The sequence below is a fragment of the Cucumis sativus genome, chromosome 5 (assembly GCF_000004075.3).
Source record: "Cucumis sativus cultivar 9930 chromosome 5, Cucumber_9930_V3, whole genome shotgun sequence".
In the NCBI taxonomy this organism is placed as follows: domain Eukaryota; kingdom Viridiplantae; phylum Streptophyta; class Magnoliopsida; order Cucurbitales; family Cucurbitaceae; genus Cucumis; species Cucumis sativus.
The window spans coordinates 25,923,592-25,949,404 of NC_026659.2; the positions used below are offsets into that span (position 1 = coordinate 25,923,592).

Here is a 25,813-nt window from a genome sequence, read left to right on the forward strand (position 1 = left end):
GTCGTCTAAGGAAAGTTTGTATAATATAGTTAACCCGATATCGATAACTCCAAGAAACTCTAACTCTCATTGTGCTCAGTGAAGCTAAATACTTTATGTAATAACTTAGACACTTGTCATTGCATATGTCAACTTAATTAAACAACACATCTAAATCAGAGAAGAGTGTTGTTGGAGGAATACGTACGTGCACGAGTTTTCATGTCAACAAACGTAATGTTAAAAGAAACATGGAGCACATTACTTTAATTGATTGACGTGATTAATTAAACATCACTAAAACCAAATCTTTTGATATAACTGGTAATAAATCTACGCTAGTACCTAGATCTATGAATATGGAGGTAGTATGACAATGTTGTCATATTAATACACGTAAATATCACCGAACAACAAGGGCATTTTAGAGAATAGGTAAATTTTGAAAATGAAGAAGTGTAGAGTATAGTGAATGGGGAAATTATTAGAAGTTGAAAGGAAAGCAGTAGGAGAAGTAGTGTGTGTGTGTGTGTGGAAATGGGGGGGGGGGGGGGGGGGGGGGAAAGGAGAAGGGTTAAAGGCGTTTGGGGGAGTGGAGACAAGGGGAAAATACAGGGGAGGGAAGTTGAAGGCAGCGCGGGGTGCAGGTGTCCGGATGTGCTTTTGGTCGCTCTATTCGTCCTTTTATTTTTGAATGAATAAGGACATTACATTAGTAGTAGCTTTTGGGTTGATGAATCAAATGGGCTGGCAATTTTTTTCTTTCTTTTTTTTTTTGCATCTCAAAAATTTTAAATTACCGTAAAACCAAAACCAAAACCAATTTGAATTAGTATTATTATTATTATTGAATCGTACACTTGTCTCAATCACTAGTCCTTTTATCACATCAAATTTTCTCAATACATAACCTCACCTTACAAATTGGGTCAAGGTGTTATGTGATCTTGTTTTTCAAAATATGGTTTCTAGTCTCATTCATTTTTATTAAAAAAATATATTTTTTCTTCTCGTTTTTTTCTTCTATTTCTCTTTTAACGTTGGTATATTGAATGTATTATTTCGCCTTCAATGACAACAACTAAACATAGTTGTTTCTTTCTTCATCCCAAAAATCACGTGGCCATTAGAGTTATTCTTTCAAACATTGAACAAACCAAGTGCGTAAGGCAAGAATCACAAGTGTGAGTGAAAACTTAACCGAAAAAGACTAAAGTGAGCTAGAATCAAGGGTAAGAAATGAAAAGGTTGATGCTATAATAATGGTGACAACAACACTTGCAACAAAATGTTGGAAAGATTTGTTTTTTAAAAAATCGATAAATCTTAATACCATTTGGTTTTTAAATGTTCTACTCGAAGTGGTTTGCTCTTGCGAGTAGGATGTTCAAATTAGGTCTCTCGTTGAGACATTAAACATGACTAAATTCATCATCTTATTAGTGCATGCAGACAACCAATTAAGATAATTGTACCGTGTTTGGTTTATATTAATTGTGTGTTAGACTTCTAATTGTTGTTTTATTGAATTCTAATATTATTATTTGAAAGAAGAATTGGAATTGCATTTTATTTTCCAAAAGAAATTGAAGTTAATTAGGTGAGTACAAAAATCCCAAGCAAAGAAGAAAGATGCCCTCAGAAACATGTCTCCCTTTGCTTCATATTGGTAATTTCTATCCCGTGAATCTCTTATAGCCCCTTCTTTTTTCCTTTTTTAAATATTTCATCCCTATACAAACTTGTACTACCTACCTTCTAGTTTCTTTCCTTTTCTAAAAAATAAATGGTTGTGTATGTATGTAGTATATATTGAATACCGAATGTGTATTATGGATTAAAAGGCGAGGATAAATTTAATACAATATGAAGCTTCTCAAATTATTATTACCATTATTTAAATAATTATAGAGATTCCAAATTAGAATAACAATTTTTTAAAATTAATAACTCTAACCACTTGCTCTCAAAAATTAGAAGCATAAATTTTTAAAAATTCAAAGTCTAAAAATATTATAATTTTCGTTTGAGTGAGATAAACTCTCTTCTCTCATTAGAAATTTTATGTACTCTACCAATTTATTTTAAATTTTAACGTCCATAAACGAAACTCTTTTACTATTGAACATATTGCAATATTGTGCATTATACAAAAAAAAAAAAAATTGATAATGCGCAAACAAGTGTAAACAAGATGATATTAAATTTGTTTGTTTTTAGGGCAAAGAAGAGTCAAGTAGACCATTTTTTTACGTAAAGACTAAAATAGATTAAAAAAATTAAAAACCAAAAGTATATCCTATGAAATTAAATATTGAAACAAACAAAATATATATCATACTAGCTACCATTAAGTTCATTGTTAAATCAACTCCAAATCCAACTTTTAAAAAGTTTAGGAATATGTATTTGTATTGTGTGTGTGCGCAATGCAATTATTGATGAAAAATATCCCCTAGCCATAGGATATGAAAAGGGGTAAATATATATGTAGCAAAAGAAAAAGAAAGAGAAATGAGAAGGGTTTAGCTCCTATTGGGATAGCATAATACATGACAACTTAGATATATATATAATATGTGAATGGACTCATTGGCTTAAATTAAAATTCCTAAAGTGGGAACATCACTATCATTCTCACTGTTTTCTTCTTATATATATATATATACACTCCTTCAAAACTTGTATTATTTGCTACCCACTCACTTTCCCTTCAAGATAAGATTGTTCATGTTGTGTGGGCCTATTTCCCATCTCCTCACACTATTTATTTTTTTCTTCCCTTCCATATTCTCTTAATAAAATTTGAACCATGTAATGTTTGATGGATGATATATTTCCTATGCTAATTGAGCTTTGTTTCATTCTTTTCTTTAATTATTCTTTACCTTCATTAACTCCATTTTCAATCTAAAAATTTAAAAATATTAGTAGATATAATACATTAGATATAGTTATTCTAGTTCTCAAACCTCATTAACAATAGATTATATTATTATTATAGGAGTATATCGAAGGATCACATCGATAGAATTTGCTATATTCACAATTATTTTTAAAAAATGTTGAAATGAACTTAATTATTAATTCTAAAATGCTACATGTTGTAAGTACTAAATTGTATATCGTGTAAGTTTAACTACGAATTACTATCGAATTTAAATAGTAAATCATCCAAATGAATATAATTAAGATACTGCTTTTATTGATTATCAATTTTGAAATTATATGTTTAATTATCCTTCCTCCTACTCATTATCAAAAAAAAGTTTAAATAGCTAGACTCTTTTGTTTATTGATATGTATCAACATATATCCTTTTCAGTGATCTATGTATGCTAATAAATAGTTTATGAATGCAAAGGATTTTCAGTGATCTATGTATGCTAATAAATAGTTTATGAATGCAAAGGAAGAAGATCAATGAGAATAAGAATGTGTGAGATCTCTAGAGGTTTCTATATATATATATATTATATTGAAGATAAGATTGAGAAAAATCCAACAAGTTAATAATATAGTATGTAATCTTACTATATGGTTAATATATAGACTATAATAATCTGATTTAGATTCAATTTGTAATTTTAGTGAAAATATAATATTTAAAATTTGATTTTGTTGGCTTTGAGGAAAAATGTTATAAAAAGTTTTTAGGAAGTAAATGTAAAATCCACGAGAGGTTGACGAGAACTACTACATGTGTGGTTGGTACAAATAAAAAAAGACAATAACTGTTATTTATTCTACAAATTATATATTAGTATCAAATTTAATATATATACAAATCTTTTAGAAATGGATGTATTCGTTAGGTATCTTAGAAATATTATGGAAGGAATTAATTAAGTGAAAACTTCATTAAGACTAATAATATAATGGTTCTGGGAGTTAAAAAATAATTTGATCATGTAATTAAATTATTAAATTTGAATCTATATGGGTTGATTTTAACAATAACAATAATAATAAATTTAAACTTAAACTTTTTAATTTTCAAAACCTTATTTGCTTTGTGAAAAACATAGGAATCATAATTTATAAATAGTGTGTTTATAAACTTAATTTTAATGTAAGTGGATAGCTTTTAAAAAGATCAAACAATAGGTTTTGCATAGAATTCTACAAGTGTGTGGAGCGTGCATGTAAAATAATATACATATAGTTAAAATCAACTTTGATGAAAAGATTCAATAGTATTGGACCCGATTTATGTTACTTTTTATGAATGGTCGGTGGGCTTGGATTGAGATGTTAGAAATTTATAAATTAGAAAACACAGTGTGTGTTGTTGAAACTTAGGGTTTATGTTAAATAAATTGATGTAATTGTTTAGTGCAAATCATGATGATGACTCTATAAAGTTAGGTGAAAGTCCGTCTGAATTGGTATAAATAAAGCTTCTATATTATTATAGCTACCCATAGGATGCATTCAAAGGAAAATAGGTTAAATTAATATCAAATTCCATATATTTATTATAGTCTCACCAATATAACTCCAACACTAATTGATATGTATGCAATTTATTGGAATTAATAAAGAGCTTTAAATTCATGTGTCTTTATTTGTTTTTTTTTTTTTTAATTATATGTTTAACAATAATTATCATTTAGTTTAATTTCAATAAATTTTAGAAAGATTTTGTCATAAACGCCCGAAATAAACCTCCAAACTTTTAAAAATATTTCCAACATATTAATTAGTAAGTTGATTTGAATGAAATAAAAGTGAAAAAGCAAAAAATAATAATGAAATGGAGATTGAAAAAAAAAAAGTTGATAATGAAGGCAATTAGTCGATGGGACGTAGGATTGGGAGGGTAGCATTAGTCAACAAACTTCACAATTATTGATATCTCATATCACTATTATTCTAATTCTTACTTCTAATACTGATTTTTCTTCTCTATTTATTTATGAAGTATATAACTTTAATCTCCAACCTTATAAATATAACTAAATAGTAATTGGTTAAATTGATATAATTAGTAGAGAGTACTAATTATAAAATCTTATATAATATTATATTGCAAAACATTATATTAGAAAAGTGAGTAATGTTATGTATAATTTTAAAAATAATAATAACAAGAAGCGATGGGCATCATTTTGTTTGGTTAGGGTTTTATTTTCTTTTATATTAAATCTATAAACAACCATTCAACCTCTAGATTTAATTTCTTCATGTGCGTTATCTATCTTTTACCACTATTTTTAGATCAATTTCAAGTTTTAAAATTTTTTATTTTAATTTTTCTTCTTATTACAACTAAAACTTAAATAATTTACATACTAATCTATCATCGTTATAATTCATAACTAAGTCAAATTTTAAATACCCTAAATAGTTATTAAACATAACCTTTAATTATTCATGTGATTTCTTTGAGGAGAAAAACAACAAGAAAGTATTGATTGTCATCCACCTATATTATAAATTTAATTTGGTGCATATTTTATTAAGAACTACTAATTCCACCTATACATTCAAATTCCTTTCAAAATTGAACATCTTACCTACTCTATATTGTTTTCAATATTTCGTTAAAGTGAACATATATGGATAATTATTATAAAAAAAAACGAAATAAAATGTTATGTTTTGTTAACTAATCAATGAAAAACATATCAAAATAACTAAAATAATATAGTTCATAAATGAATGATAAAATATTGAGAAGTTGTATATACGAATAGAATAAAACTAAATTTGAACTTGAGAAAACCTTCATATATTAAAAAAAAAAAAAAACATGATGATTATTATTATGAAAACAAAATCGTCCATGAAAGTCTTCCCAAAAACTTTAGAATACACAAAAGCAAAGTATTGTAATATTATGAAAATAGAATGAAAAAAACAAATAAAAAAGAAAGGGGAGAAGGCGGCTTTTGTCTATACTTTGGAGCTGTTTCTCCACCATTACAAAAATCACTTTTCACTAAAATATATTTAAACATTCATATATATATATATGGTGATCCTATTTTTGTTGCTAATGACAGCAATATATAATTAACTTTGGTTCTTTATTATCTTATTTATTATAATATTATTCTCTTACACCAAACCTTAAAAAGTTTGGAAGATAATGAAATATACCAAAGCCCAAGTTGCCATCGCTGACCCATTCAAACCCATCAAAATGGGGAAACCTTGTGTAGTTATATTATTCTAAGTTTTGATTTTTGGGTTTAGCTTTAGAATGAATTTTCAGGATTATTGTTACCATGTTTGTCTTTGTTTTAAATATGATCGAGATGGTCTAAAAACTCTCCTATCCAACCAACAATTGGTATTGATTTTATATATATATATATATATATATATTTCAAATATAGTGAAAAGCCAAAATGTTAAATGATATGATGTTTATTTGGATGAATGGATGATTTAACATAGTCAGAAAGAAATGCTACCTACTACTAAATACAAGTCTAAGTAGAGGAGAAATTTGTGGGTTTTCAATCATAATTTAATTTGACAAAATGGGTTGTCAAAGTCTCGGCTACATTTTCAACACTCCTAAATGTTTTTCTTCTTTTTTCTTTCTTGTTTAGTTAAGAAGATCCATTTAGTTGAATGGCATTCTATTGATGGCGAAATAATTAAATAGAAAAGTATTGTGGGTTTTTGTTTAATTGTACTTAATAATAAGACGCTCTCTTTGAAAACCTCATCTTACCTAATAATAGTCCGATTTTTAGTATTTATTGCGTGTGGGATGCTCTAATTGAGCTTAGGATGTGGATATTTTTGGGCTTCATAATAATACTTTGGCCCAATTTTTAACTCAAAAATGTTTCTTCGGCCTGATAGAAAAAAAAACCAACTTAAATTGGCGTCGCCCGGACTTGAACCGGAGACCTTCAGTGTGTTAGACTGACGTGATAACCAACTACACCACGACACCTGTTGAGATTATGTAAAAAGATTAGTGATAATAATCATAAATATTTTATTAAATATCTTGTTTTGTATATTAAAAAATGGAAGTGGATGATGGTGTCTCTCTTGGGAGGCACCACCAAAATAAAAAAATAAATTTTGGTGGGTCAATAAACTCCAAGAAGGTAGGCTTTTTCTCTAGCTGTCTGTTCATAACTACCAAGGGAAGTTTATGGGGCCTTAGTTCTTTGGGATGGCTTTGGCTTTGATAATGACAATGAAAATTAGTCTCTTTTTTTTCTCCCACCTATGGTGAGACAGATTCCCAAGTTCTTTTGTTATATGATTTGGATAAATAATAATATTGATTTATCCAAAATGAATATTCTAGCTTGATAAAGGCTATTTATGGATTAATAAAGTATTGTGATGAGGTTCTTGTGTTTATGTTGAAGATGAAGGAGTAGTGGTTAAGAATAGTGATCGTCCATTATATTACCAAATGGTATAAGCATATTTAATGATTTTGCTCTTCTTACTATTAAATAGGGTTGTTTCCAACTACATATTATATTATAGATCTTCTTCTTACCTAGTTGTGAGATTTTGTTTGCACTATAATAGCAAACTCTATTAACTCAATTTGTATTACCTTTTAGTCATTGAACAGTTTCAGGATGCATATTATAGCCCATAATTGATATATATATCATGAAATTCATATTCTTTTGGGGTATGTAGATTTTTGCTTATATCCCAACAAGCAAATGATTCATACTATTACCCTTGACTCTTGCATACGAACAACTTTTAGTTTGTGTTGATGACGACATACTTGACATTTGAAAAAAAATCTGAAAGAATACCGAATCATTATATAAGTTAAAAAGGTTGAATGGGATGGAATTTCAGTAACAACCAATATTTATAATCATATTATTAATGGTCCATTTCATTAACATCAAGCTGGAATAGCTCAGTTGGTTAGAGCGTGTGGCTGTTAACCACAAGGTCGAAGGTTCAACCCCTTCTTCTAGCGGTTTTCCAATTTTTTTAACAATTACGTTCTCGTGGGTCCTATTCTTCATCTAGGCCCATTGGGTTTATGGGCCTGGGCCTCTAGGCTGCTTGCGAGTGAAGGAAGAGGCATGTTCGGAATCGAACCCCCAATCGATTCCATTTTCGAAATTTTTAGAAACAGAGAAAACCGCCGGTGGCGGTGATGATCGATCCAAAATGGCGAGCAAGCTTCTGTCGAATCGGTTTCGGCAACTAGTGCTCACATCAACGGCGACAATCAGACCAACCTCATTTACTACTTCATTTTCTTTTTCTTCATTTCGACGCGTATTCTCTTCTAAATTTTCGTCACCTTTATCGTCTTCTTTCGGCATCGATTGCTCTACTGCTGCACCTGCGGATATTGCCGATGTTCCTGAAGAAGTTGTTAAGGACTATGTGGACGTTGTTTCTCCTGCCGTTGCTGTGAATTCTTTGGCTGCCGAGCCCGTGTTTCCTACTCTCCTCCAGCCTCGAGTTGTTATCTATGACGGTGTCTGCCATCTCTGCCACCGCGGTCCGACCTCTTTCCTCTACCTCTTTAAATCGCTCTGTTTACTGTTTCATTCTGGTTCCTTTGTTTCATGAGAATGTGTCGTTGCTACCACTGTTACATTCAAAGAACTCAAGGTTGTGCACAATCAGATTGTCACTCTCTTATATGTTTTATATTTAAAACAACTCCTACTCTTAGGTTTTTGCCTTAATCTTGTAACATTTTTTCCTTCTTTTCTTTTTCCTTTTTTTTTTCTTGGGTGATGCTTTGAATTTCCTTCCCTCGTCTTTACACACTATGAACTGTTCGACATTGGTACCGCTCAACTTTTGGAGGAGTTTGGTGACTGTAAGAACCTGTGAATCTTAAAAGAAACCCCGTCTCTAATTTCAGAGCCTCATCCTTTTTGGTGTGGTATGTATTGGATATTTGTTTGAGAAAGAAGGAAACAAGTCTTCCCACAGTATTAAGCTCTATTGAGCTCCAAGGTGACGATTGAAAGTTTTGTCCAAGTTGGATTACGTGTTCCAATGACATTTAATTCTCCGTCGTGTTTTTATGGCATCTCACTTCCAATATGTAAAAATTTCTAGAGGCTGCAATGGGACATTCTTTTCCACCCCTCCCATAGTTGTGTTCATATCTTGTTCTCTTCTTTGCTAAAATTTGCAGGTGTTAAGTGGGTTATAAAAGTTGACAAATATAAGAAGATCAAGTTTTGCTGCCTTCAGTCCAAAACTGCTGAACCATACTTGAGACTGAGTGGCCTGGACAGAGAGGATGTTTCCCATCGCTTCGTGTTCATCGAGGGCCATGGTTCTTACCACCAAGCTTCCACAGGTACTTAACCCTCCTTGTCCAAGAACAGTTACAATGTTACATTTATGACTTTGATCTTTCCCCTTATTTTCTAACTGTTTGTGGATGTAACACCCAAGATTCATTGTCAAAGTTGATCAAGCATTTTAGAAAGGAGGTTTCCTTTTTCTTTTTTGAGTAGATGGAATTATAACCATTACTGTAACAGAACTTTTGTCAAAAAGTATATTGTTCCCTTCTCCACTTCCTGGTTTTGTGAATATAATCAATACATGGTAATTTTGCAGCTGCTCTGAGGGTATTGTCCTATTTGCCTCTTCCTTACTCAGCCTTGAGCGCCTTCTTGATAATCCCAACTCCTCTTAGAGACAGTATCTACGACACTGTTGCCAGACATCGTTATGATATGTTTGTAAAGGCTGAAGGTTGCTTGGTTTTACAAGATGAAGAGCTCCTTGAGCGTTTCATTGACAGGGAGGAACTACTCAATCAACGCCATCAAGAGTAAGGAACCGTGTCGTGTCGTGTCCATTGCATTTTCTCTTGTGGACATGGAATTGTAAATGTTAGTCTTACGCTTACCCTCCCCTCTTTTGGACAAAAGAACCTGATATGATGAATGTAATTCGAAACACTTAAGCTGGAAGTGTACTAGTAGCCAGTAGGAAGGTGACGTACTGTAATGATCAGTTTTAAACAAGAAACGACAACATCCATAATTCAAAATTAACATATTGAAAGTACAGCTAAAACAATATAGATTGCTAATGCAGACAATACACTAAAGTTTATGGTTACAATGAAAGAGTTTCTGTTTGCTTTTTATCTAAGTTCTATCCTTATATCCCTATCATCCCTACATCTCGGTTAGTTCATTCAAGAACAAACTCACCCTTATTTGGACAAACGTTATGGTAAATCAGATGAACAAAATGAATTTCTAGTGCAGGTAGGGACTGCGTTAGGTGGCATCATCACCAGTCCACTGATTCCAGTCTTTATCAACATGATCTTGAGCCCATTTAACAGCAGCACGAGCAGCTTGAGGGCCTCCAGGTAATCCTCGTTCGTTGATAGCATCAGACATATCAATAAAAGGTAAAACTAACAAAGTTCCAGGTCCGCCATACTCGGTATGCATAAAGGTATTGAATATCTGTTGTTGAGAAAAACAACATAAGTAATAAAGAGTCAAGAGTAATATTATTAATGTCAAATTAAGATAGAAGGTGAGAGCATTCATGATATTTCATACATACCTCAGTGCATATTCCGACGACCTGTTGAAGTGAATCCCCGTAAATATCTCTCTTAGAGAGCTTTTGTAGGAGATGAGCCCTGAACTTCTCGGTCTCCTGAAGAGAGAAGAATTTGTAAGTGAAACTGAAGAGAAATGGAAATGATGGGAAGAGAGAGGAAAGGGAAACTTACGGCGACGGCGAATTCGGGAATTGGGTCGGGGAATTTGTATTCAGCGGCGGTGCAAATGTGGGTTGGGAAGGAGGAGGAGGGTAGTGTGAGGGTGGGGGAGAGGCGAAGAGGGGTTGAAGGGTTATTAGAGAAGAAGGATGGTGGAAGAGAGGGTTTATGGAAAGGGAAGAAAAGAGAAGGGAGGAGATTGAAAGAAGGAGATGTTGTAGTCCACGCCATGTTTATCTGCTGCTGCTGCTGCTCGGGTTTAGGAAGAACGTAGAAGAAGGGTTTATCGATGAATTTTCACTTTGCACCCCCACCCACGATTGAGTCTACGTGGATGCAACCTCAGAAATTACCTCATTATTCTTCGCATTTGACGTTTACAATTGCTTTCCAAACTTATGCGCTTTTTATTAATTCAATCACTGTTTTTAAATTTTAATTGAACATAAAGGTGAAAAATTTTGTACTCTTCTGTTTCAATAAAAGAATAGCCTTACATAAAATAATCTTAATCTTAGCAAAATACAAATTTAGGAGTTTGTGAGCCTACACTATTGAAGAATGAACAATATCTCCACATATTAGACAGAGTTTTCAAAGTACCACGGACACCAATATGACAAACAAAATTATCAATAATATCATATCTAATCTAAACCACCGATATGACAAACAAAATTAATAATATCAAAATTAGTGATAGAGGTATCTAAAAGTAATTTGTGATATCAGATACTTTAGGTATTATACCTAGAAGTAATGTAATGTGTGATATCATGATATCATCTACTTTATGTATCTAGAAGTAATGATAGGACTATAATCGTTCAAAAATTTGCTATTTTTTTTTTTTTTTGATATTTTATATTTAAAGTTCAGAATTGAGTCAAAAGTTGACTCAGCAGTAATTGTTCTAAAAACAAAAGGTTTAGTTCAGAAGATTTCGTTAAGAATTGAGTCAAAAGTTCAGTAATCGTACTAAAAACAAAAGGTTTAGGATTGAAGTGGATACAAATAAAAAAGGTTTAGGATTGAAGTGGATACAAATAAAAATAAATTATCACCCTAAATTTTAAGTTAAAAAATTGGTAACATGTATAACGTGAAATTAATTATTATTAATATTCAAGATGTAACATTAAGAACTAATATTTTAAGAGTGCCAACCAAAAAAGTTAGTAAGAGGACACTGATTTTAATTATTTTCTTACGTACATTCGAAAGAAGAAAAAAGGAAGAAGAAGAAGAAGAAAAAGTTCTATTTACAATCATCAATCATAGATTCCTTTCATGAGGTTCCAGCCATGGAAATCCAAGGAACTCAAAAACATCTTTTTCAGTATCAAACTTCAAAGTTGCTGTTCCTCTGGCACCCTGCAGCATAACCACCAACAAAGGAGTTAAGGACAGCCCTGTATTTGAAGGTCAAATTCCCCATTAACTAAGTTAAGTTTCCATTACCCTTTTACCACCAGAACCCTGAGTAGATGGATAAAGCCCAGTATCATCCAGCCTGAATCCTTTTGATTCTGCTAGTAATCTCAGTCTGTACACATAATCTCAATTCACAACCAAATCAAAATTGAAAACTATTTCAAATACACACGTATAGAATTAGCTACAGATGAACAAACCTCCTGTTTAGTACGTCGTTTCCAGTCCACGCTATCAACCCAAATGCATATATGTCTCTTGGATACACCTACAAGAATTTAATCCGTAACTTGTATATCATTAGAGGATAAGAGAAACTGATGTCCAAGAAATCACAATATCACGAAATATCCAAATCATCGCCGGTACTGTTTAGATGAAGAAACAACGAACATAACTAATGGACATATTTATTAGCAGGCATGAGTTTCTTTACCATCCACATCGGTTCTTAACTGATATGAATCTATCCTATTCTAAAATAAGAAGTGGTCAAAGAAAGATCAGATTAGAAATAAGAGGACTTATGCCTTAAGATCTATACGGTGGCGCAATTCTCTTCCAGGATATGTGCAAAGGCCAAAATACGTGTCAACGCCAGAATCGGTTCCCTGTTCGTGGTTCAACAGTGAAAATAAACAAAGGGATTGAGAAAAGCATATCGTGGCATCTTGGAACTGTTTAAACAGAAGGGAATGGTAATTTGACCTCCTCACTGTGGGTGCTGAATATCAGATCCTCCCTTAAGAACTTCATGTCCTTTAAATGCTTTACATATTTTGGTAGGAAACCTCTATGACTGAAATCACAAGAGAAGAAAACACTCTCAAGGGACTATAAAGAAATGGATCGAATCAATCAAATTGCAGGACAGTGGTTCAATCCAACAGTAGCATTATATTGATACAGCTTCATAGAGCTTTCAAGTGGAATGAAATTGAATGCAAACGAGACCTTCACAGTGCCATGACAAATAAACTATGTTTATACCATTTAGTTTTTAAATCCAAAATTGCTCCAGGATATATACTCATTTGACCTGCTTTACCTTCCCATTCATAATCAGAGCCCGGGCAATCAACTAAAACCAGTTTTAAGAGTACTATTTCTATCCTTTCTTCCTTTATGAATTCTGTTCAACGAATTGGAGCTTTGATGGACTTTTTCAGTATTACAAGGGCAATTTTGATTGGTGTGATAAAGATTTCAGCTGATTTGGAGCTCCACATTGAAAGATTTTTCATTTTGCTTTGTGTTTAGTTCCTCTTGTTTTGCTCGGGATCCAGAGGGTCTTGTCCAGCTCACCATAATTTTATTATGTTCTCTCTTTTTTCGGTTTATGTTGTAATCTGTTCATTTAGTCCTTTTTGCTCTTGGTATATTTCTCTTATTCTTTGAGCATTAGATTATTTTATTAATATTAATAAAGAGGCTCGTTTCCATTTTAAAAAAATAGAGTACTATTACATAAGGAAAAAATCAAGGGGAGATCTCTCTGAAACCTTTTCCCATCAGGATGTGTGATTACAATGTCCATATCTCCACAGGAAGACTTTCCTCGCCGAAATGATCCTCCACATAGAATATCAACCTAAAGCAACGGAGAAAGAAAAAGACAATATGAGCACTTTAATGTGATGCACCATCGAAGTTATGGATTATAACAGCATTTACACGTGAAAGTACAAGCACCAAGATGATATCAGCTAATAACAATATTCTTTAGATACAGATTGTCAGATGTTTCAGTTCTCACCCCAGGTAAAACATCTTCCCCAGCCTTCTTTAGAAGACTCTCCATGTCCTGAACCTATGATCAAACCAGATGGATTTCAAAAATTTGAGAACACATTTACTGAAAAGATCAGTCGCTGTTGCAAAATCCACAAGAGTAAAGCAGCTGACCTCATTACGCGGTATTCTTTGTTTAATATCATCAAAATATTTCAACCCCAATTTCTGTGCATGGGTTAACGATTCCTCCTTTTGCAAGTCGTCAAGTGTCCTATATCCTTTCTCATACAATCGCAAAGCTGTGGCTGGGCCAATGCCCCATACTTCCCCAAAAAGGGAGATTGTGCGAACCTACAATGGTTAAAAATACAGTATAAAATGTAAATAAGGAGAAAGAGACAAACATGCACCAATCATTGCAACCTAGAAGAACAAGCATGTATATGATAATCAGAAACATTTGTTGGAGTGGAAGGTTTGGGGTTTTATTAAAAACCTGCAAACACCTTTTCATCTGTCTCAAAGTGCTCCAATTTTGAAAGCTTTCCAGTAGTCACTATCTCTTGAATCTGCAAGCACACTAATCTTCTGTAATCAATCATTTCAGATAGAAGTTTTTAGTGTAAATAGTTGTTTGTAGCCACATTAATTCATATACAAATTCCAAAGCATTAAGAACCATATTATTCACCCAATGACATGTCTTATCCCCCTATGTCGGGATGAATTTCCTATATGTCCTGCAGACGTTGAAGTATCTAAGTTTCACAATTAACCTAGCAAAAATAGGCCAGAACTAACTCCCGAAAAGTGGCTCAGTCAAAAGGATATTATGAACAAGCAAATTGATTGCAGGTGACTTATGAGGCAATATACTAAACAATACAAGGACAACTGCATTCCACCGCAAAAAAGAGTGGCCGGAGTGAATAAAAGCAATATTCAACATAATACAATACCCCAAGGGAGAATAAAGAGCAAATTACAGTTGTTTCACTCACATGATCCTGCAATGACTTTCCTATGGCTGGCAGGTGTTTAACTTGATCGATGCTCTCAATTCTAAAAGGTAGCTTCTCAATTACTGGAATCGCCTTGTAATAGCTAAATGACCGTCGTTCATCACCCAATGCTTGAGATATAAGAAAAACAAGTCATCAGAAATTTAAGTGCAACAAAACAATCAAGTAGCTTGAAGGATGTCATTTTCACCTCTGTATATGTTGATAAGTTTTCCAAAAATCTCAGTTATATTCTTATTCATATCTGGTGGACTGTATGACAAAGCTATCTGCAAAACATTCGCCTTATTAGAACACACTGAATAATTTAGAAGTGAGCAGTCTAAAGAAAATTGGAAGTTAATTTTAAGAAATTCCACGGTCAAGCCACAATTCTATAAACTGAAATCTTCCTAATTTATGGAAGAACATGTTCATAACCAAACCTTTGAATTGGCGATCAAAGAAACTTACATTGTTACCAACAAAATCAGAAGTCCTTGGACTAGTTACTGTCTGACCAATACTCAATTTGGAGTCCTCGAGACCTGTAGCAGTCTTTGTTACCAAAGTTGAAGCATCTGAATCTCCACCACTTTCAAAACTTACTGCTTCTGAATTGTTGGGAGACAAATTTAATTTTTTGGGAGTAGACTGTTGTGGCTTATCTCTTCCATCTTCATCTAAACCCACTTTTACAGTGTACAAATCCTCTGAGGCCTTCTCCCCTGAACTTAAGCTGTCTTCCAGCCACTGATACGAGAGAACCTTCTAAAAATGTGTAGAAATCAGCCTAATTCAAAATTTTTAAATACCTCAGAGAGATTCAAATTTAAACTTCAATAATCATTCACAAACAATCACCCCAAAGTTCATAACTATGAGAACCCACATGCAAAATATGAATTTGTAATCAGAATCAACGAATGCTTCAATGAAAAAAAACAGGACTAACCCCTTTAAAGCGCGCCAAACGAGCACCGTCCACCTTCTCCAGAAGAGCATCCAAGCTCGAAGCAAATATATGACTGACCATTTTCGACAAACGCTCTTCAATACTAGCACCCATTTGGACCAGCTTCTGTTTCCAAATCTTCAGCCACAAAAAAACTAACACCCAAATTACGAATTTTAAATTCATTGACATACAAAGTTGCAGGGAAAGATAATGAAATGTAAAACCTGTAATCGGCGGGTTTGCACCCCCTTTTCCACTAAGAAGACAACCATCCCTGCAAACATTCCATGTGGATCCTCAGAAAGACTTTGGCTTTTCCTTCGTTTTGGCGCCATGAAAGCTTCTTCTGCACGAGATGAAACTGTGGGGTGTGGTCTTGTGTATTACGTACATAATAAAATTGAAATATGTATTTTGACTATGATTGACCTTTCAATAAGACACGTGTCCAAGAGTTTGATGGTGATTCGTCAATCAATTTGACACGTGTTCAGGATAGGGTCCACTTAGAATTCGAGTGGACCGCTTGATCAGATTGAGTTGGACCCTTTTGCTTAATATCATCGTTGTAGAAGGATTGCTTAAACCCTAAAACCCTTCATAAAAAATTCTCTCTTTTAGCATTTCACAGAGTAAAGAAGAAGATAGGGATAACAGTGACTCAATACAGACAGCAGAAAGTTAGCATTTTTCAAGACTCGATTCGATTACAGAGCCAATGCTTCTGTATCGCTCCGTTTCTGCGCTCCATCTAGAGAGACTAACGTTATCGTCTAAGTTGCTTTTCTCATTAAAAAATTCTAACTTGTTGGTCCCCAATTCATGTTCTATCCGAATTGGGTTGGTTTGTTTGAGACAAGCCTGCTCTAGGCAATCAAGGGCTGTTGGGACTGTTGCTGCTTCTGCTGCATCAACTGCTGCTGATGGAATTGGAAAGGATACTTTTTATGCGGCAGAAGGTGTTTCTTGGACATCACTTGGTGTCTCTGATACTGTTTCTCGAGCTCTCGGTAGTGTCGGAATGCAGAGGCCATCTTTGATTCAGGTACCTGTCAAGAAAATTAGAGTTTTATCAGAACTCTTCGCCTAATGAATTAATGTTTGCTTGTATAAGAATTTAGCTTGTGTCTGTAGGATTGAATCCATTCTCCCTCAACTTGGGGTTTTTTGGTTTTCTTGAAAACATAGAAAGAAGCATAGGAAATCAAGGAAATGTAGAAGAAATGACTTGGTATCTCAAGTAAATGTAAGGTGTAATATTTTGGATACATGTTCTGCTTTAGGTGATCTTGATAGTGTGTCAATTGAAGCTTTTGCAATCCCTTTTTAATCTTTCTTGGTCGATGCCTTTGTTGTTCTCTACCTTCTTTTTATCACTTCTGATGCATTCTTGTTTGCATTTAAGGCTGCTTGCGTTCCCTCTATAATGTCAGGAAACGATGTGGTCATTGCAGCCGAAACTGGTAGCGGTAAAACGCATGGTTATCTTGTGCCCCTAATTAATAAGATATGCTGTGAACATGGTGAGGACAAGTTGACTGATGGAGACCATGACTTGCCTTCATTGAATAAGCTTTCTCTCGTTCTTTGTCCAAATGTAATGCTGTGTGAACAAGTGGTTCAAATGGCTAATGCCCTTTGCGATGAACATGGAAAATCGATTCTCAGAGTTGCAGCTATTTGTGGAAGACAGGTAGAAAACGTTGTCCAAGATAACATATGATTGTAATTCTTGCTGAATTTAATTTATTTACATAATGAGATGTGCAGCATACTACTTTGACAGTGTTGATATGATTCTATATTTGACTAAGTACTCTAATTGCAGGGTTGGCCAGTTCACAAGCCGGATATTGTTGTATCAACTCCAGCAGCTCTTCTTAACTATATTGAACCAAACAGGAGTCGGCGTTCGGCTTTTCTTCGTGCTGTGAAGCACGTGGTATGTTTCTCTCACTCTCTGTCAAAATAATCTTACTTACATGATGTAATGTTTTATTTTAGCTGTTCAACGTGAAACTACTGCAGGTTTTTGATGAAGCAGATATGCTTCTTGTTGGCAGTTTTCAGAATAAGGTCATTCGTCTTATAAACTTGCTCCGGTTTGAAGAAAAGCTATTGTCGCGTTCAAAAGAATTTCCAGAGAAGCTCATGGGATTAGAAGCTGACCCATTATCCCAGCTTATTGTACAGGATGAGGATGACCTACAAACTGAAACCTCCTCTGAAGGGGAAGGGGAAGGGGAAGGGGAAGGGGAAGAGGAAGGGGAAGGTGAAGAAAGTTATAACGAAGTTGAGTCTAACAGTATACAGGATGACACTGAATGTGTGTCTGGGAAAGTTAACGACTGGAGAAGAATACGAAAAAGTTACAAACGTAGTAAACAATACATTTTTGTTGCTGCAACTCTTCCTGTGAATGGGAAAAAGACTGCTGGTGCTGTGCTGCGGAAAATGTTCCCAGATGCTAGTTGGGTTAGTGGGAAATACCTACACTGCCACAATCCCAGGTACTGCCCAAGTTGGTCGTAATCAAATGTGAAGTTCTTAGAAGATTCTTTTGAAGGGATATAACTTGTAACATTTGAAATTTCTTGTGCTCCAGCACATCCTTTTCTCAGATAATCAAACCACTTTTCCCAAAAAAAAATTTAAAATAGTCTAATTGACTAATGGCCACTAAAATTATTTTGCACTGTGAAGTTCTACAAATTTCTGTTTTCTATCTATAGCAATTGGCATTTCATGATTCAAGATTCTCTTGCTTTCTATGTTGGTAGATTAGAATTTTCCGTGTGTGTAATTGGTCGAGGTTTTTAGGACATTTGTTAGAGCTGGATGTATAGAACCATGGAAGGAGGCAAGATGAGCTAGTGGATAGAGTGAGTTTGAGAGAATGATTAGGAATAGGATTGATAAAGACCAAGGGTAATTCTATTTGAAGATAGAAGTATAAGCTTAGACATCTATAAGCTAATTAACTAAGAGGATGAGTTTTTTTTAATATATGTGAGTGTCTGTGTCAGCTTACACGCACTTCGATTAGTCTCACGGGACAACTTTTATCCCATGACCCTACAACAGTTTGTTATAAAGGAAACTCGTAGGAAATTAATTCCTAGATAGCTGAGTGGATGAGTTAGGTAGCTAAGGAAGAAAATCTTTAGTAGGGAGAGATCAAAGCTCTTGAACATTAGGGTAGCTTGTAATGCTTTGATATAGTGGGAGTTTGTTTTAGCCCCATCAGAAGTCTTGTCCTAGCTATACTGTATAAGTTCTTTTTGATAGACCCCTGGCCCCAATTGATAGACACCTGATCGCAAGAAAGGGTAGAATATGTATGTTGCTTAGTTACATTTTTATCTGAGTTTTTATTTGGATTTATTTTTCTTTTATCTGTGAACCCATGTTAAGTTGGTATGTGGCTTTACTACATAGGGTAAGATATAGTCTGCGAGGGATTATGTTGACCTTCTTCCTCTATGCTTTCTCAATGTGGTTATCTTATGATAACCATCTAGTGTGGATATGAAAATCTTAAATTACTTGAACTTGATACAAATTCAAGACACTTTTATAGTTTGTCTCATACATCAAAGGGTGCAAACCTACTAGCTACATTGTGATGACCCCTTAAGAAAGATTTCCCTCTGAGTGAGGTAAGGAGAGGCAAGGAGTCCCCAATCTCTCCTGGATTATACCATTCTTTTACATAAATAAACTGAATACTATCACCTTCTTTCATGAAAACAGAGAAAGACACAGAAATTAGTTCTTAAGGTTTCTGCAAATTTACACCTGTACTAGAAAATTGGTTATTAGTTACTACTTTGGTTTCTACTAACACCATTCTCTTTCATTTATGTTCACAAACATTAGTTATAACTTTGTTTCCTTAAATTTCATAATTTGTCGTTAGTAAAAGGATAATTGTTGGTGTCTTTTTAGTTTTTGCAAACTTTATTGAGTTGCCATTAAGAGTTTAGCTTAGCTCAACTAACATCTGTATGTACCTAAGGACCAAGAGGTCTTGGGTTCAAATCTCCATTCCTGTTTGTACTTAAAAAAAACTTTATTGAGTTTTCTTTTTGCCATTTTTGCGATTGGCTGCATATTAGAGTAAATAATTGTACTCTGTATTCTACTTTAGATTGGAGCAGAGGTGGGTCGAAGTGACCACTGATAACCAGGTGGATGAACTCATCAAGGCGGTGAATCAATCTAAATCTCAACTTAGGGTTCCTGATGACGGTGTTATCCGAACCATGGTGTTTGCAAACACAGTTGAAACTGTTGAAGCAGTGGCCAATATATTGTTGGGAGCAGGTAAAGAATGTTTTCGTTACCACAAAGATCGCAGTTTGGAGGAGCGGTCGAAAATCTTGGCTGATTTCAGAGTGGAAGGTGGCGTTTTTGTATGCACTGATGCTGCTGCCAGGGGAGTAGATATTCCGAATGTATCCCATGTTATTCAGGTGCTTCTCATTTCATAAATGTTTTCAGCAGATGGCTCTAGCATATCCAATATTTAGGATTCAATAGTGAATCAAAGAGTTCAAAAAGTATCAAAATTAGTGGGTCGTTCTTCTATAAAAAAGAAAAAGAATCAAAATGACTTGGTAGATCAGACTTGTTTGCATCATTCTTTAAATTATTTTGGGAACCATTACATACAAGATTTATTCACCTTTTATAATTCTATTAGCATTTGATTGTTCATACCAATGGCCTTGCTTTTAATATGGAATTGATTGATGAATATCTGTTTTTTTTCTCCTTTTCAGGCAGACTTTGCTACTTCTGCTGTGGATTTTTTACATAGAATTGGTAGAACAGGTAGGGCTGGTCAACATGGACTTGTTACTAGCCTGTACACTAAAGCTAACCGTGATCTCGTTTCAGCAGTTCGACGTGCAGAAAACTTATCCCAACCTGTGGTAATTGTAAAACTGACTACTGCTCACTCTTTGATAATCCCTCTTTCCTTCTCCAACTCTGAACACCTCGAATCAAGATATAATTTGACTTAACTTTGTCAATATAGCCAGCGCACTTAATATCTATCATGTAGTTTACCCGTCAATTTAGAATCACCTTCACTTGCTAACCACTCTTAACTGCAGCCATCACTTCCTTTATTGGATCAATTCCTTCAGTTATTGAGTTTTGACTTCTTTTACGCTTTCTTGGTGCAGGAGGCAGCATTTAGCAGGAAACGAAGCTTCCGAAACAAGCTCAAGAAACAAGGTAAGTTTGATTTGTAACTCAACAAAAGCCAAAAATTGTGATAGTTGAAAGAACAAGTGTGAAATCATTAAGACTGATATATGCATCATATTTTTGCAGGTTCTGCAAACTCAAAAGAGAGCGTTATGGCATGAATAGAAGATAAATTTTTTTTATGTATAGATGAAGAATGATGAACACTATTAACATTCACTATTTCTTCACACTTGATCAAGATCTTGAAACGCTTATCAAATCTTTTGTTCACCCCATCCCATGTATAATTGAAGAAAAAGAAACAAAGAAAAGGCTTTAGAATGCGTTCAAAAGTTAGGAATATCGTTATGACATCAATTCCTATTAATTGTTGGATGCGCAATGATAGTTACTATGTAACGCCATGGTTAAGCCTTAGCTGCATCCTTTTGGAGGAAAAGAGAAGATCTAAAAATTTGTTTAAGACCCATAATTTATTTATTTAGTTTTTTTCTTGGAATTTTGTAGTGCTTTTTCATGTTATGTTCAGTCAATATTGATATAACTAGATAAGTTTGTGAGAATAATAATCTATTAGTATTGGTTTGTTCCTTCATTTTGTATTTTATTGAGAAGAATCCATTTCAACTGTAGCTCTATTCAAAACTTGTGGATACCATTTTCTAAGATAGCTGGAAATATCTCTGAAGTTACTGAATTAGAGAGCTTAGAGAAACTTTTGCATTGCTTTTTCTTGGAATTAATGGATGAATTAATGAATATGGAATGATCATTGTTGCACTTATTTAAGTCTACAGTATTACTAAAGGTAAAATTAAATGTTTAGAGTTGAAATTGATGTAATTTGGTAAGTTCGTGACTAGTTTTAAATTATATTCTTCTTTATTCATGTTGTTTTTAATTATGAACAATCCATGTCTCAGATATTGGGGCTTTGTATAGCCGACGAAAGTTGTGGGCACCATTTCTCAAGGTAGTAAAGAATCTCAAAATAGTAAAGAAAAAGAAAGCACAACAACCAAAATTTAAAGAAGTCAATATCACGGAAATGTCAAATATTCAATTCATAAATACCTCCAAACACCAAGACAAGACAAAGTCGCAGAAGATATGCTAAACGGCTAGAGGTCATGAGCAGTGATTGATAAGTAAAAGTAAAAGAGTGGACATAAGAATTGAACTCAAAACAAATCACATTATGAATCAGGAGCGTCGGCAACAACGATCAAACCATAAAAAAACAAAAAAGAAATGGCTAAGCGACTCCACTGGGGATCGAACCCAGAATCTCTGGTTCCGTAGACCAGCGCCTTATCCATTGGGCCATGGAGTCCTATTTTGTTAATGAATTACATAGACATGTTTAGATAAACACAAAGGTAAGTGAAATGGTGTATTAATCTAAACATCAAAGGTTTTGTTAATCTAAACTCATCCAATTTTTAACAATATTATAAAAAATAACACACTTGTACACATGGATAATAAGCTGATATTCACATTGCTTAGTCTCTGGTTTATCCTTCTAGTTCTTGTTATGTTCATGTCAAGAAAAGAATTGAGATGTTATGTATTCTATGGTTCAATTTCATTTTTGTTGTCTTAGTGGTGTTGTTTCATCAGGCTTTGTTTGTTGGTTTTTCTTTTGATATGTATAGAACAATATTTCACAATCCAAATGACTTATTGAACAGAAGCAATTGAAGGCAAAACTCTCTTGTAATAAGTAGAAGAAATTTCCCTATTCAAGTTTGTAGAATATAGGGAAACAAAAAAACTGAGTTATAGGATGTACTGACAAATATTCAGTGGTCAAAGAAAGAATGAGATGTTGATGATGAATTCAAGAGATATGAATATGCCACTGCTGCATGAATTGCTGCGCCAAGTGGAAGCACATTTTCATCAATTTTATAGCGAGGGCTGTGTGGAGGATGTATAGCTCCGATTCTCTCGTTATATGTGCCAAGAAATAAGAAAGATCCTGGCACTTTGTCTGCAAAGAAAGCAAAATCTTCACTTCCCATGAGGCGTGGAGATACTTTTGTTTTTTCTTTTCCTACAATTTCCATAGAGACACGTCGAACATGTTCATATATTTTCTCGTCGTTTACCATCGGAGGAATTGTTGGGTGTTCCTTGCCTAGGAAATCAATCTCCGCCGTGCACCGATGCACCACAGCCTGCCCGTTAATGACCTGTCACAATAAATGAACAATAAAAGTTCAGTCAGAAATTACAGTGACAAGTCATCTGTTCTGTACAAGACCCTGTAGTCGGTGTTACCTCTTCTATCCTGTCTCTTAGGGCATTGAAGCTCTTCTTGCTGAAAGCTCTGAAGGTACCAGCAATAGTCGCGGACTCCGGGATGACATTGAGTGCAGTTCCTGCTTGAACCATGGCCACAGAAACCACCTGCAGCTTTCAACACTTATATGATCAGATCAGGCCATAGAGTTGCAAAAGGCTAAATTGAATGCATTTAAAACCTTTTCATTTATGTTCATGTGAAACAAAGTACCTGAGAATCTAAAGGGTCTATCTCTCTTGAAACTATGCTTTGCAAACTTATAATTGCTGCCGAAGCTGCTAAAATAGGATCAATTGAATCCTGTGGAATTGCTGCATGACCCCCTTTCCCCTTTATCTTTGCTTTGAAGCTTCCACACCCTGCAAGAAACTCGCCGGGGCGTGAAGCGACAACGCCCACTGGATATTCATGCACGACGTGCAGTCCAAATATAGCTTCTACACCATCAAGCGCACCTTCATTTATCATGTCTTTTGCTCCTCCTCCTTTCTCCTCCGCTGGCTGAAATACAAGAACAACAGTGCCCTGCATTGAAGGGAAATCTACATATTAACAAGAAAAGGATACAAGATTGAGTCATAATCATCTTAAAAAGTTAAACATAAAGTTGTTGGAAGTCGGGAGTACTTGCAATGTATTTTGAGAACCTGTAATTTATGTCGCAGTTGATTCAGAATTTTAGTAGCACCAAGGAGCATAGCAACATGAGCATCATGACTACAAGCATGCATTTTCCCCTCAACTTTGCTCTTATGTTCCCATTCCACCAATTCCTGTATCAAAATCAATTTAGAGTTCAAAACGAAACTCTTGAGTTTAGATTTTCACTCATTGTATGTATGAAAACCTCACAATTACTTTCTCTTGCTGCATTACACTGTACATCATTATATGGCCCAGTTCCACATTAAAATGAGAAAGACAAGCTTTTTTTTTAAAAAAATAATAATAATAATCTATAATCTCAATGGTTGGTCCTCGCTGATTGTAGACTCCAGTAGATCTGACACCGTCTTTGCCTAATTTAAAAAATGTCAAATCGCAAATTTGCTCAAAATGGTCTTGTGAAAAGTTGGAATTTATTCTCATTCGCTCTATAGTTTGATAAAACCGTAACCAGTTATGAGAACTTTATCAAATCATAGAGGTAATTTATGAGTTTTTGTCAAATTAGCAATTCTGTCATGTTGTAGACTTCTTTAGCTAGTTCTTTTCTAGATTTCGTATTTATCAAGAATGAAAGTCTTCCATGGGTGCAGTCATAATCCAGTATTATTGTCGGTCATATAAAATAAAAATGCGATTAATAAACTGATGAGAACAACCTGAAGATTACACCAAATTCAAGAAAGTAGATGGAGAATTACAATTCAAGTTCAATGGGTCATTTCATCGAACAGAAGCTAGCATTTAATGGATGAAGAATTAGAATGAGAAAGATAAAAGTATCCAAAATCTAACCTCAATAGGCAAAGCATCCATATCAGCTCTTAGAGCGACAAAGGGAGGAGAACCAGAGCCAACGAAAGCCACAACACCGGTACCAGCGACCGGCCATCGATAAGAAACACGAAGATTGTCAAGTTCCTGTCTAATAAGCCTACTGGTTTCAAATTCTTCAAAAGCAAGTTCTGGGTTCTCGTGAATTTTTCTCCTTATGGTCTTCATCCAATTAACAGCGGTGGGATGATTGGCGAGGTCGATAATTTGGTGTGTGAGTGAAGAAGTATGATTGGTAGGAAGGGAAATGGAAGTGGTTCCATGAAGATCAGGAGATTCAAGGTTGAGAGAAAAGGTTAGAGGGAGAAAAATGGAGATGAAAAATAATATGTACAAAAACTCCATTATGGGTAAGGAAGAAGAAGACGTTGTAGTAAACTGAAAAACAAATCTTCTATTTGTACTCCATTCATGAACAGTTTGCCCATTTGATTCTGGATCAACCATTTCATTCATTTAAAATTGATAGTTTTTGCCAATATGAACTTAGTTCAACTTCATAATTTTAAGTTAATTGTTTATATTCGTTAGGAGCACGTATAAACATTTAATGTGTTAAATTAAACGGTCATGGACCTTAGTTAATATTTATTAAAGAATAGTCGATTTAATTGAAGCATAAATTCAGTAATAGAAACTTTAAATGTCAACTCTTAAGTCTCATTCTCATTTTTGTATAACACTTTTCTTTAGGTCCATGGTTGAAAACCTTTATACATTACACATTTATTGTACTAAAACACAAACTTTAATAATATTTCTACTTCTTTCAGCTCAAACATTTTTGCAACTTCAAAACAAAACAAAATACTCAAATTCATATATTTTTGGTTAAATCGATTATGAAATGAAACTGTAAACTACAGGAGAGAGTCTATAGAGTCTATACTGATATAAATATTGTTTATTGGTTATATACTTGAAATCTTTCTATTTATTTTATTATTTATAGTAAATTTGAGTCTCTTTTGTATTTGGGATATTTTTCT

General features: G+C 34.0%; 5 protein-coding genes and 3 non-coding genes across 11 annotated transcripts; 3 read left to right on the plus strand and 5 right to left on the minus strand.

Annotated features, from left to right (window-relative positions):
• Nucleotides 1-6,821: 6,821 nt before the first annotated feature.
• TRNAV-AAC lies at nt 6,822-6,895 on the minus strand. Its single transcript has one exon. It is a non-coding gene; the product is annotated as a tRNA-Val (tRNA).
• Nucleotides 6,896-7,835: 940 nt separating this feature from the next.
• Nucleotides 7,836-7,909, plus strand: TRNAN-GUU. Its single transcript has one exon. It is a non-coding gene; the product is annotated as a tRNA-Asn (tRNA).
• A 120-nt stretch (nt 7,910-8,029) lies between these two features.
• Nucleotides 8,030-9,987, plus strand: LOC101209995 (uncharacterized protein YuxK). Its single transcript, XM_004135175.3, has 3 exons — nt 8,030-8,446; nt 9,098-9,265; nt 9,532-9,987. Exons 1-3 carry the CDS (start codon nt 8,107-8,109, stop codon nt 9,750-9,752), a joined length of 729 nt encoding a protein of 242 aa, XP_004135223.1. The 5' UTR covers nt 8,030-8,106; the 3' UTR covers nt 9,753-9,987.
• On the minus strand, nt 9,957-11,026 carry LOC101210245 (protein PLASTID REDOX INSENSITIVE 2, chloroplastic). The gene is made up of 3 exons (XM_004135176.3): nt 10,676-11,026; nt 10,504-10,599; nt 9,957-10,400 (listed from the first exon to the last, which is right to left on the minus strand). The coding sequence occupies exons 1-3, from the start codon at nt 10,892-10,894 to the stop codon at nt 10,206-10,208; spliced, it is 510 nt and encodes a 169-aa protein (XP_004135224.1). The 5' UTR covers nt 10,895-11,026; the 3' UTR covers nt 9,957-10,205.
• A 726-nt stretch (nt 11,027-11,752) lies between these two features.
• On the minus strand, nt 11,753-16,258 carry LOC101209170 (DNA polymerase lambda). 3 transcript variants are annotated; one of them, XM_011657344.2, is made up of 14 exons: nt 16,015-16,258; nt 15,788-15,925; nt 15,307-15,600; nt 15,044-15,122; nt 14,833-14,963; nt 14,338-14,400; nt 14,003-14,182; nt 13,854-13,907; nt 13,600-13,688; nt 12,806-12,896; nt 12,628-12,708; nt 12,298-12,365; nt 12,125-12,209; nt 11,753-12,037 (listed from the first exon to the last, which is right to left on the minus strand). In XM_011657344.2, exons 1-14 carry the CDS (start codon nt 16,123-16,125, stop codon nt 11,939-11,941), a joined length of 1,563 nt encoding a protein of 520 aa, XP_011655646.1. In that variant the 5' UTR covers nt 16,126-16,258; the 3' UTR covers nt 11,753-11,938. The 3 variants fall into 3 exon arrangements, with proteins under 3 accessions (XP_011655646.1, XP_004135473.1, XP_031741347.1); XM_004135425.3 differs by having other exon boundaries at nt 15,307-15,603; XM_031885487.1 differs by having other exon boundaries at nt 15,307-15,603; nt 15,788-15,942; nt 16,015-16,165.
• A 109-nt stretch (nt 16,259-16,367) lies between these two features.
• On the plus strand, nt 16,368-21,515 carry LOC101208926 (DEAD-box ATP-dependent RNA helicase 22). The gene is made up of 8 exons (XM_031885486.1): nt 16,368-16,835; nt 17,196-17,483; nt 17,619-17,732; nt 17,819-18,300; nt 19,941-20,265; nt 20,575-20,727; nt 20,986-21,037; nt 21,137-21,515. Exons 1-8 carry the CDS (start codon nt 16,509-16,511, stop codon nt 21,169-21,171), a joined length of 1,776 nt encoding a protein of 591 aa, XP_031741346.1. The 5' UTR covers nt 16,368-16,508; the 3' UTR covers nt 21,172-21,515.
• A 758-nt stretch (nt 21,516-22,273) lies between these two features.
• TRNAR-ACG lies at nt 22,274-22,346 on the minus strand. The gene has a single exon. It is a non-coding gene; the product is annotated as a tRNA-Arg (tRNA).
• A 367-nt stretch (nt 22,347-22,713) lies between these two features.
• On the minus strand, nt 22,714-25,286 carry LOC101208682 (IAA-amino acid hydrolase ILR1-like 4). 2 transcript variants are annotated; one of them, XM_004135423.3, is made up of 5 exons: nt 24,786-25,286; nt 23,972-24,097; nt 23,535-23,849; nt 23,300-23,428; nt 22,714-23,211 (listed from the first exon to the last, which is right to left on the minus strand). In XM_004135423.3, exons 1-5 carry the CDS (start codon nt 25,278-25,280, stop codon nt 22,819-22,821), a joined length of 1,458 nt encoding a protein of 485 aa, XP_004135471.3. In that variant the 5' UTR covers nt 25,281-25,286; the 3' UTR covers nt 22,714-22,818. The 2 variants fall into 2 exon arrangements, with proteins under 2 accessions (XP_004135471.3, XP_031741348.1); XM_031885488.1 differs by having other exon boundaries at nt 23,300-23,434.
• Between the last annotated feature and the right edge of the window lie 527 nt (nt 25,287-25,813).

Coding starts and splice junctions, on each gene's coding strand:
- LOC101210245 (XM_004135176.3), bottom strand. CDS start 10,894: ATGGCGTGGACTACAACATCTCCTTCTTTCAATCTCCTCCCTTCTCTT. Junction 10,600..10,675: donor TTCCCGAATTCGCCGTCGCC/GTAAGTTTCCCT, acceptor TTCTCTCTTCAG/GAGACCGAGAAGTTCAGGGC. Junction 10,401..10,503: donor TCGTCGGAATATGCACTGAG/GTATGTATGAAA, acceptor TCTCAACAACAG/ATATTCAATACCTTTATGCA.
- LOC101209995 (XM_004135175.3), top strand. CDS start 8,107: ATGGCGAGCAAGCTTCTGTCGAATCGGTTTCGGCAACTAGTGCTCACA. Junction 8,447..9,097: donor CTGCCATCTCTGCCACCGCG/GTCCGACCTCTT, acceptor TAAAATTTGCAG/GTGTTAAGTGGGTTATAAAA. Junction 9,266..9,531: donor TTACCACCAAGCTTCCACAG/GTACTTAACCCT, acceptor GTAATTTTGCAG/CTGCTCTGAGGGTATTGTCC.
- LOC101208926 (XM_031885486.1), top strand. CDS start 16,509: ATGCTTCTGTATCGCTCCGTTTCTGCGCTCCATCTAGAGAGACTAACG. Junction 20,728..20,985: donor AAAACTTATCCCAACCTGTG/GTAATTGTAAAA, acceptor TTCTTGGTGCAG/GAGGCAGCATTTAGCAGGAA. Junction 21,038..21,136: donor AAACAAGCTCAAGAAACAAG/GTAAGTTTGATT, acceptor ATATTTTTGCAG/GTTCTGCAAACTCAAAAGAG.
- LOC101209170 (XM_004135425.3), bottom strand. CDS start 16,125: ATGGCGCCAAAACGAAGGAAAAGCCAAAGTCTTTCTGAGGATCCACAT. Junction 12,897..13,599: donor ACACATCCTGATGGGAAAAG/GTTTCAGAGAGA, acceptor TTGTGATTTCAG/TCATAGAGGTTTCCTACCAA. Junction 12,210..12,297: donor AACGACGTACTAAACAGGAG/GTTTGTTCATCT, acceptor TTATGTGTACAG/ACTGAGATTACTAGCAGAAT.
- LOC101208682 (XM_031885488.1), bottom strand. CDS start 25,280: ATGAATGAAATGGTTGATCCAGAATCAAATGGGCAAACTGTTCATGAA. Junction 24,098..24,785: donor TGGATGCTTTGCCTATTGAG/GTTAGATTTTGG, acceptor ATTTTGATACAG/GAATTGGTGGAATGGGAACA. Junction 23,212..23,299: donor TAAGAGACAGGATAGAAGAG/GTAACACCGACT, acceptor TTATTGTGACAG/GTCATTAACGGGCAGGCTGT.